General features: G+C 40.0%; 1 protein-coding gene across 1 annotated transcript in view; it reads right to left on the reverse strand.

The window, feature by feature from the left end:
- The window catches only part of Gpr158 (G protein-coupled receptor 158), a 182771-nt gene extending 169007 nt beyond the window's left edge, over window positions 1–13764 (reverse strand). Inside the window, exons 1-2 of the mRNA XM_035441709.1 lie at window positions 13711–13764; window positions 11795–11897 (exon numbers count right to left, since the gene is read on the reverse strand). Of these exons, the coding sequence (XP_035297600.1) occupies window positions 11795–11897; window positions 13711–13764 (157 nt within the window). The remainder of the gene's footprint in view (window positions 1–11794; window positions 11898–13710) is intronic.
- Between the last annotated feature and the right edge of the window lie 1307 nt (window positions 13765–15071).

Consider the following 15071-nt stretch of genomic DNA (forward strand, 5'->3'; position numbering starts at 1 on the left):
GAAAAACTGAGAGTGGGAGAGATAATCTTCTGTTCATTCTTGTTTCACAGATTATAACTCAATTCCTGGAAGGTGAGATACTCTACCTCCTAGGCTGGACAAAGTACCACATATGTTCCATTTTCCACCTCAGATAAGAATAAAACAATAAAGGATTTATGGATATAGAAATGAAATGACAGTAGCTAGATACAAGACTAGCAGTGAAACTCCAAACCACTCTACAATAATAATTTGAACAATAATAATTTGCATTTATCAGATTCATGGATTCCATTATTCATGGGTAAGAGACAATGTGTTAGAAAATAAAGAACCAATTTTTATTCTTTTGTGCTCAAAAACAATATCAAAACAAGGTCAAAGAAGGCAAATAAAGTGATGTCATACAAAGCCTCTTTTACAACTCCCTCAACATCATTTGTTTATCAAAAATCTTTGCGGTAATTCCTGGGTTTATTTTCAAAGGAAATGAAATCAGAATACAATGGAAATACCAACACATTCATGTTTATTATGGTTCTGTTGAAGTCTAGGAGATCAGGCTAAGTTTCCATCAGCATCATGGATAGAGAAAGTGTGGTTTATAGCCGATATATATAGTTGAGTATTATTAACTCATAAAGATGCAATGGGGGATGTTCTTCTGTATATATGTTTCTCTTATTGATTGATAAATAAAACACTGCTTGTCCAATAGAGTCAGGAAGATAGGCAGGTCTAGGAGATGAAGAGAATTAAATTTCCAGCAACAAATAAGGAATATGTAATTCTCAAAAAAAAAATGGAGGTCACAATGATGACCACAACTAAGAATCTAAGCAATAGTGAAGAGGCTACCTTAAATGCCCTTCCCCTGAAATGAGATTGATGACTATGGTAAATGCCATCCTAGAGCCTTCATCCAGTAGCTGATGGAACCAGAAGCAGAGACCCACAGCTGAGCCAAACTCCTGGAATCCAGTTGTAGAGAGGGAGGAGTGATGAGCAAAGGGGTCAAGCCCATCCTGGAAAAACCCACAGAAACAGCTGACCTGAGCAAGTGGGAGCTCATGGACCCCAGCAAGACAGCTGGGGAACCAGTATAGGACCGAACCAGGCCCCCCGAATGTGGGTGTCAGCTAGGAGGCCTGAGCAGTGTATGAACCTGGTGGTGGAACCAGTATTTATCCCTTAATGTATGAATGGACTTGGGGGGGGGGCTAGACCCTGCCCCAAATGATGTGACAGACATTGATGGTCCCCCATGGAAGGCATCACTCTCCCTGGGGAGTGGATGGGAGGTGGGATGGGGGAATTGGTGGGGGGGGCATGGGAGGATGGGAGGGAGAGGAAACTGGAATTGATATGTAAAATAAGATTGTTTCTAATTTAAATAAAATAAAGTACAAATAAAGGAGGTCATCATAACCTAGAGTCAGCAAGGACACCTGTTATATGTTCTGTTTCACTCATGGAGATAATGAGAAGTGATGGATTAAAAGAAAGAAACTTGGATAAAAGGCCCAGGGTCAGTCAAATGGATGAGCCAAAGACAGAGAATTTAAATAATGAACACGTATATAGAATTGTCACAGAGAAACCTACAAATCCACACAAGGAGTTCATTAAAAATATACATGCATATGCACACAAAATCACAAGATTACCTAAGAAACATAAATAAAAAATAAAGAAAACTAAATCTCTTAAAAGTATCTAAGGTCATGCTTTAAATATTCAATGCTTTTTGCAGGACATAAAGGACAGTTAATGAAATCATATAGCCCCTCCTCCCAAAATTTATCAACTTGTGCTATGTTCTCTATTTAGGACAAGAGAATAAAGACAGTTTGTTTAAGTCATATAGCTACCAACAAATAATAATGGGCTCATTGTTAGACTGTTGCAAGTTACTTAAGTTCATGGCCATTGATGTTCTTCATTCTGTGAGAACAGAGGCCAGAATTTATGCATCCTTCTACACTCAGCACTGGGGATAATGTTTACACACATAGGACACTCAGTAAATACTTACTAAGGATGAAAGTGTTCTCTGTAAAGAGTGAAATAACTGATCACTCAATGTGCAATTCTTCATGCTATCAAACCATGTACATCTAAGAATTTATACAAATGATATTTTTCTAGATGCTAGACACAAACTATAAAAACGCATTAAGAATATGTGATTCCAGATGACTTTGGCACTTGTAGGCAAATATGTGCAAACCATGCCAGTGATGTTTGATTTGTAAATCTCAGCTCCTCCAGGTACAGAATGCTAATGTGATGCGCTGAAGCTTAGACTCCCTTGATTAAGGGACTTGAAACTTTCAAATAGAATGGATATGTTCTGAAGGAAAATGGCAAATACTGAGTCTTGGAAAAATATAGAAAATGGTTTTTGGAGAAAGTTATCATTACATTTATAGAATATTTGAAGAATATTAAATATTCACCTGTAAACAAGCCTGTCAAAACAAATTGTCAGTGTGTGAACACTGTGTAAACTATTTGCTAATTTTAACTTTGTTACCTTGACAACGGAACATTAAACTGCTTGAAATTTATACATCCATGTATACATTTTACACACACACACACACACACACACACAGACACACACACACACACACACACATATATATATATATATATATATATATATATATATATATATAGTATTACTGATACAGACTAAAAAACATACATTAATAGGCAAAGCATAGCACATTTCTTCAATGGGATTATTAGCATCCTATTCAAAGTGACATTGACATTGGATTTGATACCTAAAGGGTATTCCCCACCCCAAATCCATGGGCATAAAACAGGCCCAAGACTTTAAGAAAACTGCCCCTGCCATGGAGTTCCAGAAAACAGCCAACCTCATCACATAACCTGGAGCCCAGAGGTGGTAAAGCAGACCATCCAACCAAGCTATTAGACTGCAGCCCAGAGCACAGAAACAGCTGCTTCCTCCCACCCTGCACCATCAAACCAGTTTATCCTGAAAAGCAGTTTCTGGGCCTGGCAAAGCCATACCCTCTCTATCCCTGCCCTTGACTATGAAAGCCATTCTCAAACTCCACAATCTATTCTCCTGGACCCTCAGTTACTGAGCCAGGTATTGAAGGCACCAATCTCTCAGACCAAAAGTCTGCTTTTGCTGTTTTAAGGCAAACTGAGTCTATTTTATTTTCTTCTACTGTCTTAATTCTTACAATACCAGGAAAACCATAGAAATGGACACAGTTCAGAAATCGCAAAATGGGAAGAATTTAGCAAACTATAATCTTCAGAAGGTCCTTTTCAAATTTTTATTTTATATAAGTTCCAAAGTTTCCTAAGTAAGTATGCAGCATTTCTGTAGTAAAAATGTTTTAATATTATATCTTCTCGGGTCAGGAAACATGCTCACTGGGCAAGCATAAAGTCCTAAGTTCATATCTTCAGCACCCACACAGAAGGCAGGCATTCTGGTATATGCTTGGAACCCCCGTGCTGAGAACTTGAGGGGTGGGGTGATGCAAAGAGATCCCAGGGACTTATTGTTCAAAGTGCCAAGCTCCCAGATCAGTAAGAGACCCTGCCTCAAAACATAAGGTGGACTGCACTGGAGGAGAGACATCCTTGCCAGCCTCCATCCTCCACATTTCCATTGCAAGCATGTGTGTGCACATAAATGCAAATACACACCACACCTAAACCACACATACACTACACACATACCACACATACAATACACCATACACAGGTCACATACACCATACCGAACTTACACACACATGGCAAATATACATAAATCACACACAACACACAACACACACACACACACACACACACACACACACACACACACTTTTTATACACAGTAAGTTGACTTTGTCAAGTGAAATTTTGTTCCAAATCACAGAAAACTAGTAAATCTACCACTGTTAAAAATCCTTGAAAAACTTTTATCCTCTGGACTGACAATGTTCTTTGTCTCGTATTTTTATTATTTTTAATTGTGTTGTAATTGAGCTTTTACAGAAAAGTTACAAGAGTATAAAGTAATTTCATATTTTTACCCGGAGTCGTGAGTTATTTACATTCTAACATTCCTGTATTATTTTAATAGAAGTTCAAGATGTTATACACATGATACTTTGGGTGTAGGCTAGATACACTGTATCTTCATACATAAACATTCCAGTTTTGTGTTCTAATGAGAGGCCTCTCCTTTTATAAAGCAGGGTACAACTTCAAATTAAGAGAATTAATACAGACCTACTGTAATTATCTTTGCATGGTCCATATCAAAATACTACCATTTGTCAAAACAATACTCTTTGTAGCTATTTCTCTCCAAGATGAAATACAGGGTGTGATGGGTTCCTTTGCCACACCTTCAGTCTCTGGTCTGGAACAATAATCAGCACTTCTTTGACCTCTTTAACCCCTAGCTCTTTCTGGATCCCCAAAATATTTGAACACAGGTCAGTTTTTACAGAAGGTCCCTCAGTGTGTAGCTGCTTGCTGCTGCCTCTTGACTAGGTTAAGATTATTGATTCTTGATGGAGATGCCATACAGCTGGAGGTAGGTCTTTCTCAGTGCATCACTGCAAGAGTCACAAGTCATCAACTGGTGCCAGGACCTGGGGACTCTTACTTTGAGAAGTTTGTGGCTTATAAGCTTCCGCAATGTAGGTTATGTTTTACTTTGAAAATCATACATGATCAAATACCATGGTTAGAGAGAAAGTTCAGCAGTTAAGAGAACTTGTTATTTTTACAGAGGACTTGGGTTCACTTCTCAGGACTCTCATGGTAGGTCAAAACCATCCACAGCTGCAGTTCCAGGAACTGCAGTGGATATTAGGAACCTCAGTGGGTATTCAGCATGTATGCAAGCAAAACACTTATATGTAATAAATAAATAAATCATTTTTAAAAATGTTAAATAGCTTGTTTCTCATAAAATTTTGCTAAATTTGAATTATAAAAGGTTTATTCTTAAGATTCGGAATGCTATGCCTTCTTTTTAGAGTCTTATGGTTTTTGTTAGGTAATTATGTATCTATACACAGAAAGAGAAATCAAACAGGAAAATAGAAAATGAAAATCAAAAATGATTACTGGATGCAAGGAGAAGGATCACTAAAATATTTATAAACAAACTTGTATATTGTCTAGTACAATGAGCTGCTGTGTAAATTACTGGTAGTTATATTTACTTAAGAAACAACTGTTAACATATGTGAATTCCTAAATAGCAGTTTTACTGAAGTACAATAATATAAACAATAAAATAGATGAATTGGGTGGAGGACATAGTAACATACAATTTTAGGCCATGGGCAAGTAGGAAGATGTTTGTAGACTAGGACATTACACCTCAGAACACAGAGTCACAGGACAGGGCAACCTGAAAACATCTGAGACCAGGAAATTTGCTCCTATGCTGAGAGGAGGAACTGACACTGGCTCATGGGGACAACCATGGGTAGAAGAGGAGAAGAAAGGGAGAGAATGAAAATTTCCAAATAACGTTGACAGAGGTTTTTGAGCATTCTGGGCGCTATCCACTACGGTTAGAATGGTGGTATTCATCATCTCATTTTTTATCCTTATATAAATTCCATAAGGGAAGTGATATCCTATTTTACATATGATGTAAACAAACTTAAATAATTTGGCCAAGGTCACAGTTCAAGTAAATTATGGAGGTGGGATTCAAACCTAGGGCCCATTCCAAAGCCTATGTGCTCAATTGTTATCTGACACTACAGGTAGAAACTCACACCTCAGACGAGTGACCAGAGCAGTCCTAAATGGAGGAAAATACACCCAAACTTGGTAGCACAGCCACACAGCCACAAAATAAGCAGCTGTCTCAAGTAAAACTTGTACCACTGGTGGAGCTGGCTCTGACCTGAAGCCTTTTTCCTGTGGTCTAGTTTCCATAGTCTCAGAAAATACTACGTAAGGTGTCCAGGGAGGAAAGCAATTAAACAGTTCTACTAGCTGTAATAGCTATGAGCCACAAAAATTAACAGCACGGCAAGATATGCATCAGAGTGCAATAAATCCTACTTACATGTTGTGACAACCAGGAGCTGTCTAATCTGATTTAAGGTCCACTAAGTGAGAGGGAAATCATGCCTGGTACTGGAAACCTAGCCCCTTACCTGGGTTAGTGAAGACAAGGACCATAGTCATAGAAAGGACTCTCTGCTACTGCTTTATTCGATCAACATAATCCCTTACTACATTCTAAAGCTTATCCTCATACCCAGAGACACATGTAGCTGCTGCCCTCATCAGCCTCTTCTTACAGAGCAAGAGGCTCAGCTCACGGATGCCCTTTGCCTCAGTACTCAGCATTCCTGCATTTTGTCTTTTGAAAAGAATTTTTTTCTTCCTGAAAAACTTGATCTAAAGGCTCCAATTTCTTTCTTGTCTGTCTCCTGTACCATGTGCTTTTCATATCAATAGCACTGAAGGGGGAAAATTACAGATTGCCATCTTTAGTTATGGGTCACTGGTAACTTGGGATTCATTTGGAAAGATGCACAAACTGAAGTCAATCTGAAAGACAAGAAATATAACTGAAAAGCTGGTAGTAATCCACACAGAAAGGAGATATTCTTGGAGATGGACTCCATGCTAATATGGATGAATTTGGGGGTGGAAGGTGTGAGAACATCATGAGTTTGCATTCCATCAACCTGGAAGTGAACAGCCTGGATCTGAGGAGACAGCTGTTCATCAGGACTTAGATTTTTTCTGAAACCATGCTATCTCCAGATGTCAGCTCCTATTAGCTCATATGACTACCGATTTCCAAAGAGATGCCTGGACCCAGGTCTCAGGGCTGTCAGCTTAATTTCAAATCATGTCATTTAGCCATACCCTGGTTGGTCTTTACAAGCCCCTGTTTACTGTGTGCTTAGGTCTAAATAAAGGTTCTTATAGCACTTCAAATTTTGAAGGGGTTTGTAACACTTACATTTTCATTATCTCCAAAGGATCAGGACCACTCTCTAGCTCTCCTCTCCAGAGAGCAAATGCATGTGGGAATGTGGAATCCTTTGCTAGACTTCAGCAAATGTTATCTGTTCAGTGCAGTCATTCTGCTCTCTGGGGCTCATTTGCTCCTGCTCGTTCCTTTTTAGTGCACTCCCCTCATGGCCATCATTGTTACAGACTTGATGGCCATACCTTCCTTCTGATAAAATTCATTCTCTAAAGTTCTAGCTTAAGTCACTAATTATCCCAGTATAACACAAAATTTCAAAGATAATGCTAATGAGCCTTAAGGATTATCTCATTATATGTATCACCAGTAGTATTGGTGTACACACACACACACACACACACACACACACACACACATATGTCTATGGACTACTTTGTAACAATAAGTATTTCCACCAAGCTGCCCGAGCCCTGCCACCACATGGGCACTTTCCACCAGGCCACCCGAGTTCTGCCTGCTGCCACATAAGGTCCCAAATAACACACAGAGACTTATTAGGTACAAATGACTAGGATTTCTCATCTGCTAGCTCAGTCTTAATGATCATAAATCTATATATTTTATAAGACTTATCTTATGGAGGATACCTTTCGCTGGCACCCTCTCTTGCTGGTGGATCACATGGCAACTCCAGAGCAGAGACCAGGAGGAAGAGCAAGAGAAAAGGGAATGATTTCCTTCTTGTCCTTGCTTATTTATGAGTCTGCCTGCTATGTAACTTCCTGTGTGGATCTCAAGACTTCTTTACTATATTTCCCAGAATCCTCCTTGACTTCTAGTCCCACCTATCTTGTTTCCCTATTGGCCAACAGTACTTTATTTATCAACCAATAAGACAAACATATACACAGAAGGACCTCCCCCATCACTACTTATTATATTCCATGAACTTGGCTGGAAACTTCACATGTTCTCTCATATTTTGGGTCTTCAATGCCTTCTTTGCTTTTGGTCCAAAGATTACACAGGGGCATTCCTTAACAAATGAATATCCCTCCAAGAGAAAATAGAAAAAAGCCACATTCAGAAAGATGAATACCATATTTTCATATGTAGAATGTAGAATATATGTGTACATGAAAGTAAAAAATGTACTATTTGTGGGAATGAAGGGGAGCTAATGAGAAGAGGGAGAAGCAAGGGGGTAATGGAGGAAAAGACAAATGTCACATTTTGTCATATGCAGAATCTAGATTTTACATACAAATATATTATATATAACATTAAAGCAAAGGAGAACAGGTGGGAACAGAGGGGACAAAAGAGGGTAATGGATATAGATGTCCATGTATGAAAGGGCTATAATGAAACCCAATATTTTGTGTGCTGGTTTTTAGTTAATACAATTTTTAAAGCATGAAAGTAATTTCTCCTATAATTTTCTAAATTACTATGATTAAATAATTAACATATTACAATGTGCAGTCATGTGGTATATTCTAATACTTAATAAAGGGTATAATGAATGCCTGCATAGACCTTAGTTGATAGCACTGATTTTCCTGGTAAGAGTGCTAGATTTTTTTCTTTAGGAAAGAAAGTGACTAAACGTGGGATTTTTGTGTAACCTGACAAGGCCAACAAGAAAGATATATTTGGTCTAAAAGTATTTTATGGACTTCAAATTATAACAATAACTGGCTTCCTGTGCCATCACTAAGCAAAGTCAGTTACAGTAAAAAATATGCTGAGGTCAAAACAATACTCAACTCTGACAACTGTGGCCCCCTCTCTCTCTAGAAACAGTGTGCACAACATGGGAGGTAGAGATAAAAACATAAAATTAGCTTGTTCTTAGAGAGTGGGTCCAGTCTACATTTAAAAAAAAAAAAACGAAGCAAAATCCCAGCTTTTAGAATAAGGGGGAAAGTAGGAATGTGCAAATTAAATAAAGCTAAGTTGTTAAAGGTTAGCCAGTTTCTCCTGGTAGTGTTATAAGCAAGTGGCACAGTCATTCTCTGGTCCCACAATATTTAGATGTTTTATTTCAGTCACACAGTGGGAGCTGAGAACAAACGTGGGTAAACCAGACACAAAATACCAAATACCTTCACACGACACAATCCAGGCCTCCCTCTTTCCCTTCAGTGCTGAATCATAAGTTATGTCTGGACCAGAGCTGTGAAGAATGTCATGGTAGCTCTGGCATTATTGGTGGCTGGGTATACACTCACATATACATGCACAAACACAGACACACAGACACACACAGACACACACAGACACACAGACACACACAGACACACACACACACACACACACACACACACACACACACACACAGAAAAGCACCAACATTCTAGAAACACCATCATCATGGCTGTTGTGTGTTTTCTATGATCACAAAAAAACCAAACAAACAATAAAAAAAACCCGCTTCTAGAAACCCAAGAGCTTGAAATGTTTGCCTGTTATTTCCTTGTTTCTGATTATTGGATCCAAGCACAGTATACCTGGGTTTCCAGCTGCAGATCTGGGCAAGCTAGAATCAAGATATCTGGTTAGGTCACTCAGTGAGTGCTCAAGTTCTATTCCTGCCTTCTTGAAGGCTGTCAGTGAAGTCTGCCTGAAGTCCCAACCTACATTCCCATAGCAAGATAGCTTGTTTCTTCAAGTCAGTACAAGTCTCTCTCTTTCTCTGTGTGTGTCTCTGTCTCTGTGTGTCTCTGTCTCTCTCACCTCTATTTTCTCTATCTGTGTGTATCAATATATATTTGTGTGTGTACACCCTCCTTCCTTTCCTCTCTGTCTTCTACATCAGAGACAGTCTTATGTCACAGTATAACCATGAGGTAGCTTCACTACCATCACCTTATCTCTCAGCAAAGGGACTGACTCTCTCATTACAGGCTCAATTGCACATAAACACAGGACTTGCAATGTGTATGTGGAAGATGGAACCATCCAAAATTCTGCCTATACATATTACTCAGAACAAGGGTTATACATGACTGGAGAACCAAGAAGTAAAATGTAAATAGATTCAAGACCCAAAAATGAGGTTTCCTAAGGGGAAGAAAACAGTCTATTAAGAAACCTATAAATGTCTACCAAGTAGACTGCCCAGTAGAGTCTCAATGTACCTTTTAATATTGCCTACTAGAGATGCAAATTACCACACATATCAGTAACAGAGTGCCAGAGATTAATGGATAACTGTATGAAAGAGGCATATGCCTAATTTTTAGCAGCCTCTAAATCCAATTTCCCACGAAATCCCCATATTTGTTTTTTGGGGTTGTTTTGTTTTGTTTTGTTTTCCAACTACACTCCTTTTTGTCAGGTAATACATCCAATAGCCAGCTACAAGCCAAGGTGGCCACATGGAATTCTCTGTATTACAAAGAGAATAAAACTTAGTATCTATATTACAACACTAACATTCTCTGGAATAACCATAAAATGAACACATGATGAAGTTTCATTGCTGGTGTGCAAACTCCATATAAATACCCCACTTTGGATACAACTGAGACTGCGAATGGGAGGGTTCCTTCTCTCCTTTGACTCTGGACATTGTCTACAAAAGTGAGAGAAGAGTCACCCCCACAACTACATTGTGTTAGGAGGAGGTTGGAGGAGCAGGATGGGAGGGTCCTTTGGTGACTGTAAGGGAATGAGTAGCAATATGTGAGCAATAAATGACAAACTGTGTTGCAACTTTTAGAACTGAGTGTAACTCCAGGCAAACATTCAGCCACAAAATGGGGAGCTCCTACTGTGAAGATCTGAATTCCCCAGACAATCTTAAAGGCTTCAAGGATTACCCTCAGTCTCAGAAATCACCGGTGACATCTTTAGTTTGGCTCTGAGTAGAAGATCCCACTAATCTGTAACTGGCAACCTGAACAATAAAAATAGGATGATAACAAATATGTGTTGCTAAGCTGCTCACTGATAACTTTCCATGCACTATTGAAAAGTAACTTATAATAAAATGCACAAATAAAATAAATGGGCAAAATAAGTTTTAGAAACTTTCCAGTAACTGTCAGGCTCATAGAAATGACTCCATTAAATATTGACTAAAGGTCAGAGAGTTCAAACCTAGCCTTGCTCTTTCAATGTTAAAGGCCTAAGACCTAAAGGTCTAACATGTGGCTTAAGGTGTGCTCAATGATGCCTTCCCTAGATAACCGAATAGTTGATCTAAGATATGCTGACAAGATGACTTAATCTTCAAGGCCAAACAACAGGTTTGATCTAAGGTGTGATTACTAGATACTTAGAGAATTAAGGAAGTAATTACATCTGTTTTTTCCTTGTATCATTGGTAAGAAAGTCTTTCTGCCCCTCCCCCTTTGGTTGGGGCATATAAGAACTTTGAGCAATAAACTAGGGCAGATATCAGTATTCACTGGGCGCCCTCCCAACATTATCTTCTGTCTCTAGCCTGTTTCTTTCCTCAATCCGTACTCCCCTTCTCAGGTATGAACCAAACTCATTAGCTGGACTGAACAAGTAACAATTCTCAAAAGCTAAAACTTAGGTCATCTCCAAGAGTTATAACATCTTCAGGCTTTTACATGTTCTGAAGACTAAAATACATACAAGCACACATGTCTTCATGCACAGCCACCCCAGCACTGAAAATGCCAAACCCAAACAAAAAACTTGCAAGTGTTTTAAGAAAGCCAAGCCGATGTGGATTTGACCTTGTAACTTCAACAAGGTGAAATGATTATCTGAATGATTGTCAGCAGGCATGGTGTGTGTGTGTGTGTGTGTGTGTGTGTGTGTGTGTGTGTGTGTGTAACATGCACATGTTTAGAGGCAAAGAACACTTACTCTGAAAGTTGTTCACTGAGAAGACACGGGGATGATAGAATCCTGCTTTGCAGATACACTGATAGGCTCCAAGAACAAATCCTAGGCCTTTGATTGGCATACACTACGGAGAAGAAAAGACAGCAATATAATCGGTCACAGTATTGCTCACAACAGGAAAACTCACTTATCTATCATTGCAAATGTTATCAGAACCAGTACATTTTCTAACAATAAAATATTTCCAATTTGAACTTTTGTTTTAGGTTTGTTTGCTAGCAGCCACATTTTTTTTTAAGAAGTAACAAAGTTCTATGCCTGGCAGGGATGGCGCTCGCCTTTAATTCCAGCATTTGGGAGGCCGAGACAGACAGATCTCAGTGAGTTTGAGGCCAGCCTGGAATACAGAGTGAGTTTCAGGACAGGCTCCAAAGCTACAGAGAAACAACAACAACAAAGTAACAAAAGTCCCCATTTCTAAGCATACACCATCCTTTTCCTTTTTAAAATTTAAATTATAAACAATCTTATATATCAATCCAAGTTCCCTCTCCCTCCCATGCCCCCCCACTAACCCCACCCCATCTCTCTTCTGCCTAGGCCCTCCCCCATGTGTCTAGGCTGAGACGACCCTCTATGGGGAATGGGCTCCCAATGTTCATTTGAATACTAGGTATAAATGCTGTTCCAATACTAGGGCCCCATAGACTGCCCAGGCCTCCTAACTGACACCCACATGCCGGGTGTCTGGTTCCATCCTAAGCTGTTCATGAGCTTCCCCTTGTTCAGGTCAGCTGTTTCTGTGGATTATCCCACCATGGTCTTGACCCCTTCGCTCATCACTCCTCCCTCTCTACAAACTAGATTCCAAGAATTCAGCTCAATGTTTTGCTGTGGGTCTCTGCTTCTGCTTCCATCAGCCACTGGATGAGGACTCTAGGATGGCATAAAGAGAAGTCATCAATATCATTTTAGGGGAAGGGCTTTTAGGTTATCCTCTCCACCATTGCCTGGATTGTCAGATCGTGTCATCCTTGTAGGTCTCTGGAGATCTCCCTAGTTCCAGATTTCTTCTCGGACCTATAATGGCTCCCTCTGATATGCTATCTCTCATCCTGCTCTCTCTCCTCTATTCTTCCCCCAAGTCAATATTTCTGCTCCTCTATTTCCTGGGGAGAGACTATCTTAATTGCCCTTATCCTATCATGAGAACAAGGGAGAGCACATCGACCCCAGATGCTGTCTGGGAGGCCAGTACAAAACTGATCCAGACCCCTGAACATGGATGTCAATAAGGAGGCCTCTGCACTCCAGGGAGCCTCAGGTAGTGGATTAGTATTTTTCCCTGGTGCAAGAAGGGACTTTGAGAGCCCATCCCACGTGAATGGTTACACTCTGACCCTGGACACATGGGACAGGGCCTAGGCCCAACACAGGAAGATTTGGTGGACTTTGCAGAGCCCCTGTTGAGGGCCCTACCCTGCCTGGGGAGTGGTGAGTGGATGGGGTGGGGGGTAGGTTGGGGGTAGGGGAGGAGGGATGGGGGTGAGGGAGGGAGAGGGAGAAGGGACTTACATGTGAAACAAGCTTGTTCCCTAACTTGAACTAATATTGCTTAGATTCATAGTTGGGGTCATTGTAGTATAACTGTGGATATTTCCCTAGAGCCAATTTTCTCTTTAATCTTTTTTTTTTGCTCTCTCTATTCTTCCCTCAACTCAATCTTCCTATTCCCTCATGTCTTCCTGCCCCTTCCTATTCTCCCCTTATTTTGCTCCTAACTACCTCTCCCCTCCCAGTGTGCTCCCAATTTGCTCAGGAGATTTTGACCCTTTCTCCTTATTTCCTAACCTGTCATGCCTAACTCCTCACATTTTCAATAATAAATAAAGGTGGGATTGTTGGTATTCAGACATTATGCTGCCCTACCTCGTCACCTGGCACAATGCACTCAGGCCATCCTGAGTACTCTGGTCATCCCAGGGTTCCATGAGCACTAGTCTGCATGCAGGTGCAAACCCCTTTAAAAGACAGACCCCCACCCCCCTATGCTCTCTTTACTCTCTTTCTGATCTTTGTGCTCTTTCTGGCTCCTCTCCCTCTCTGCTCTCCTCTCTCTCTGCTCTCTTCTGCTCTTTCCTCTCTCTCCGCTCTCTTTCCACTGTTCCCCTGGGCAGACAGGACCTTTCCTGTCTCCCTCTACTCTACAGTTCTTTTTCTGTGTCTCTTGACCTCTTTTCTCTTTCCTTCTTTCTCCCTCCCCTTTCTAATAAAACTTCTCACTTAAGCTCTGTCTGCCTGGCATGTTTCTCCCTTTGACTCAGTCAACCTCACCTGCCATGGAATGTGCTATTGTCCCCCAACCAAGGTCCCCCTAAAGCTTTATGCTAACATTGGTGCTGTGACTCGGGTTCGAATTGAGATTGCTGCAGCCACAATACAGTCGATAAATGTGCTGAGAAAGAAATCAGAGAAACATCACCCTTTACAATAGCTACAAACAACATAAAATATCTTGGGGTAATAATAACCAAGCAAGTGAAAGACCTGTATAACAATAACTTTGAGTCTTTAAAGAAAGAAATTAAAAGAAGATACCAGAAAATGGAAAGATCTTCATGCTCTTGGATAGGTAGGTTCAACATAGTAAAAATGGATATCTTGCCAAAAAGCAATCTATAGATTCAATGCAATCCCTATCAAAATACCAACACAATTCTTCACAGACCTTGAAAGAACACTTAACTTTATATGGAAAAACAAAAGACTCAAGATAGCCAAAACAACCCTGGAGGCATCGCCACCCCTGACTTCAAGCTCTATCACCATGCACAAAGCTTAAGTCCAAATGGATCAAAAACCTCAACATAAATTCAGCCACACTGAACCTCTTAGAAGAGAAAGTGGGATGTACCCTTGAACAAACTGGCACAGGAGACCGCGTCCTGAATGTAATACCAGTAGCACAGACACTGAGATCAACAATTAATAAATGGGACCTCGTGAAACTGAGAGGCTTCTGTAAGGCAAAGGACACAGTCAACAATACAAAACGGCAGCCCACAGAATGGGAAAAGATATTCACCAACCCCATATCTGACAGAGGGCTGATTTCCAAAATATACAAAGAACTCAAGAAGCTAGCCACCAAAACACCAAACAATCCAATTAAAAAGTGGGATACAGAATTAAATAGAGAATTCTCAATAGAGGAATCTAAAATGGCTGAAAGACATTTAAGAAGGTGCTCAACATCCTTAGACATCAGGAAAATACAAATCATAACAACTCTGAGATA

The sequence above is a fragment of the Cricetulus griseus genome, chromosome 3 (genome assembly GCF_003668045.3).
Source record: "Cricetulus griseus strain 17A/GY chromosome 3, alternate assembly CriGri-PICRH-1.0, whole genome shotgun sequence".
In the NCBI taxonomy this organism is placed as follows: Eukaryota; Metazoa; Chordata; class Mammalia; order Rodentia; family Cricetidae; genus Cricetulus; species Cricetulus griseus.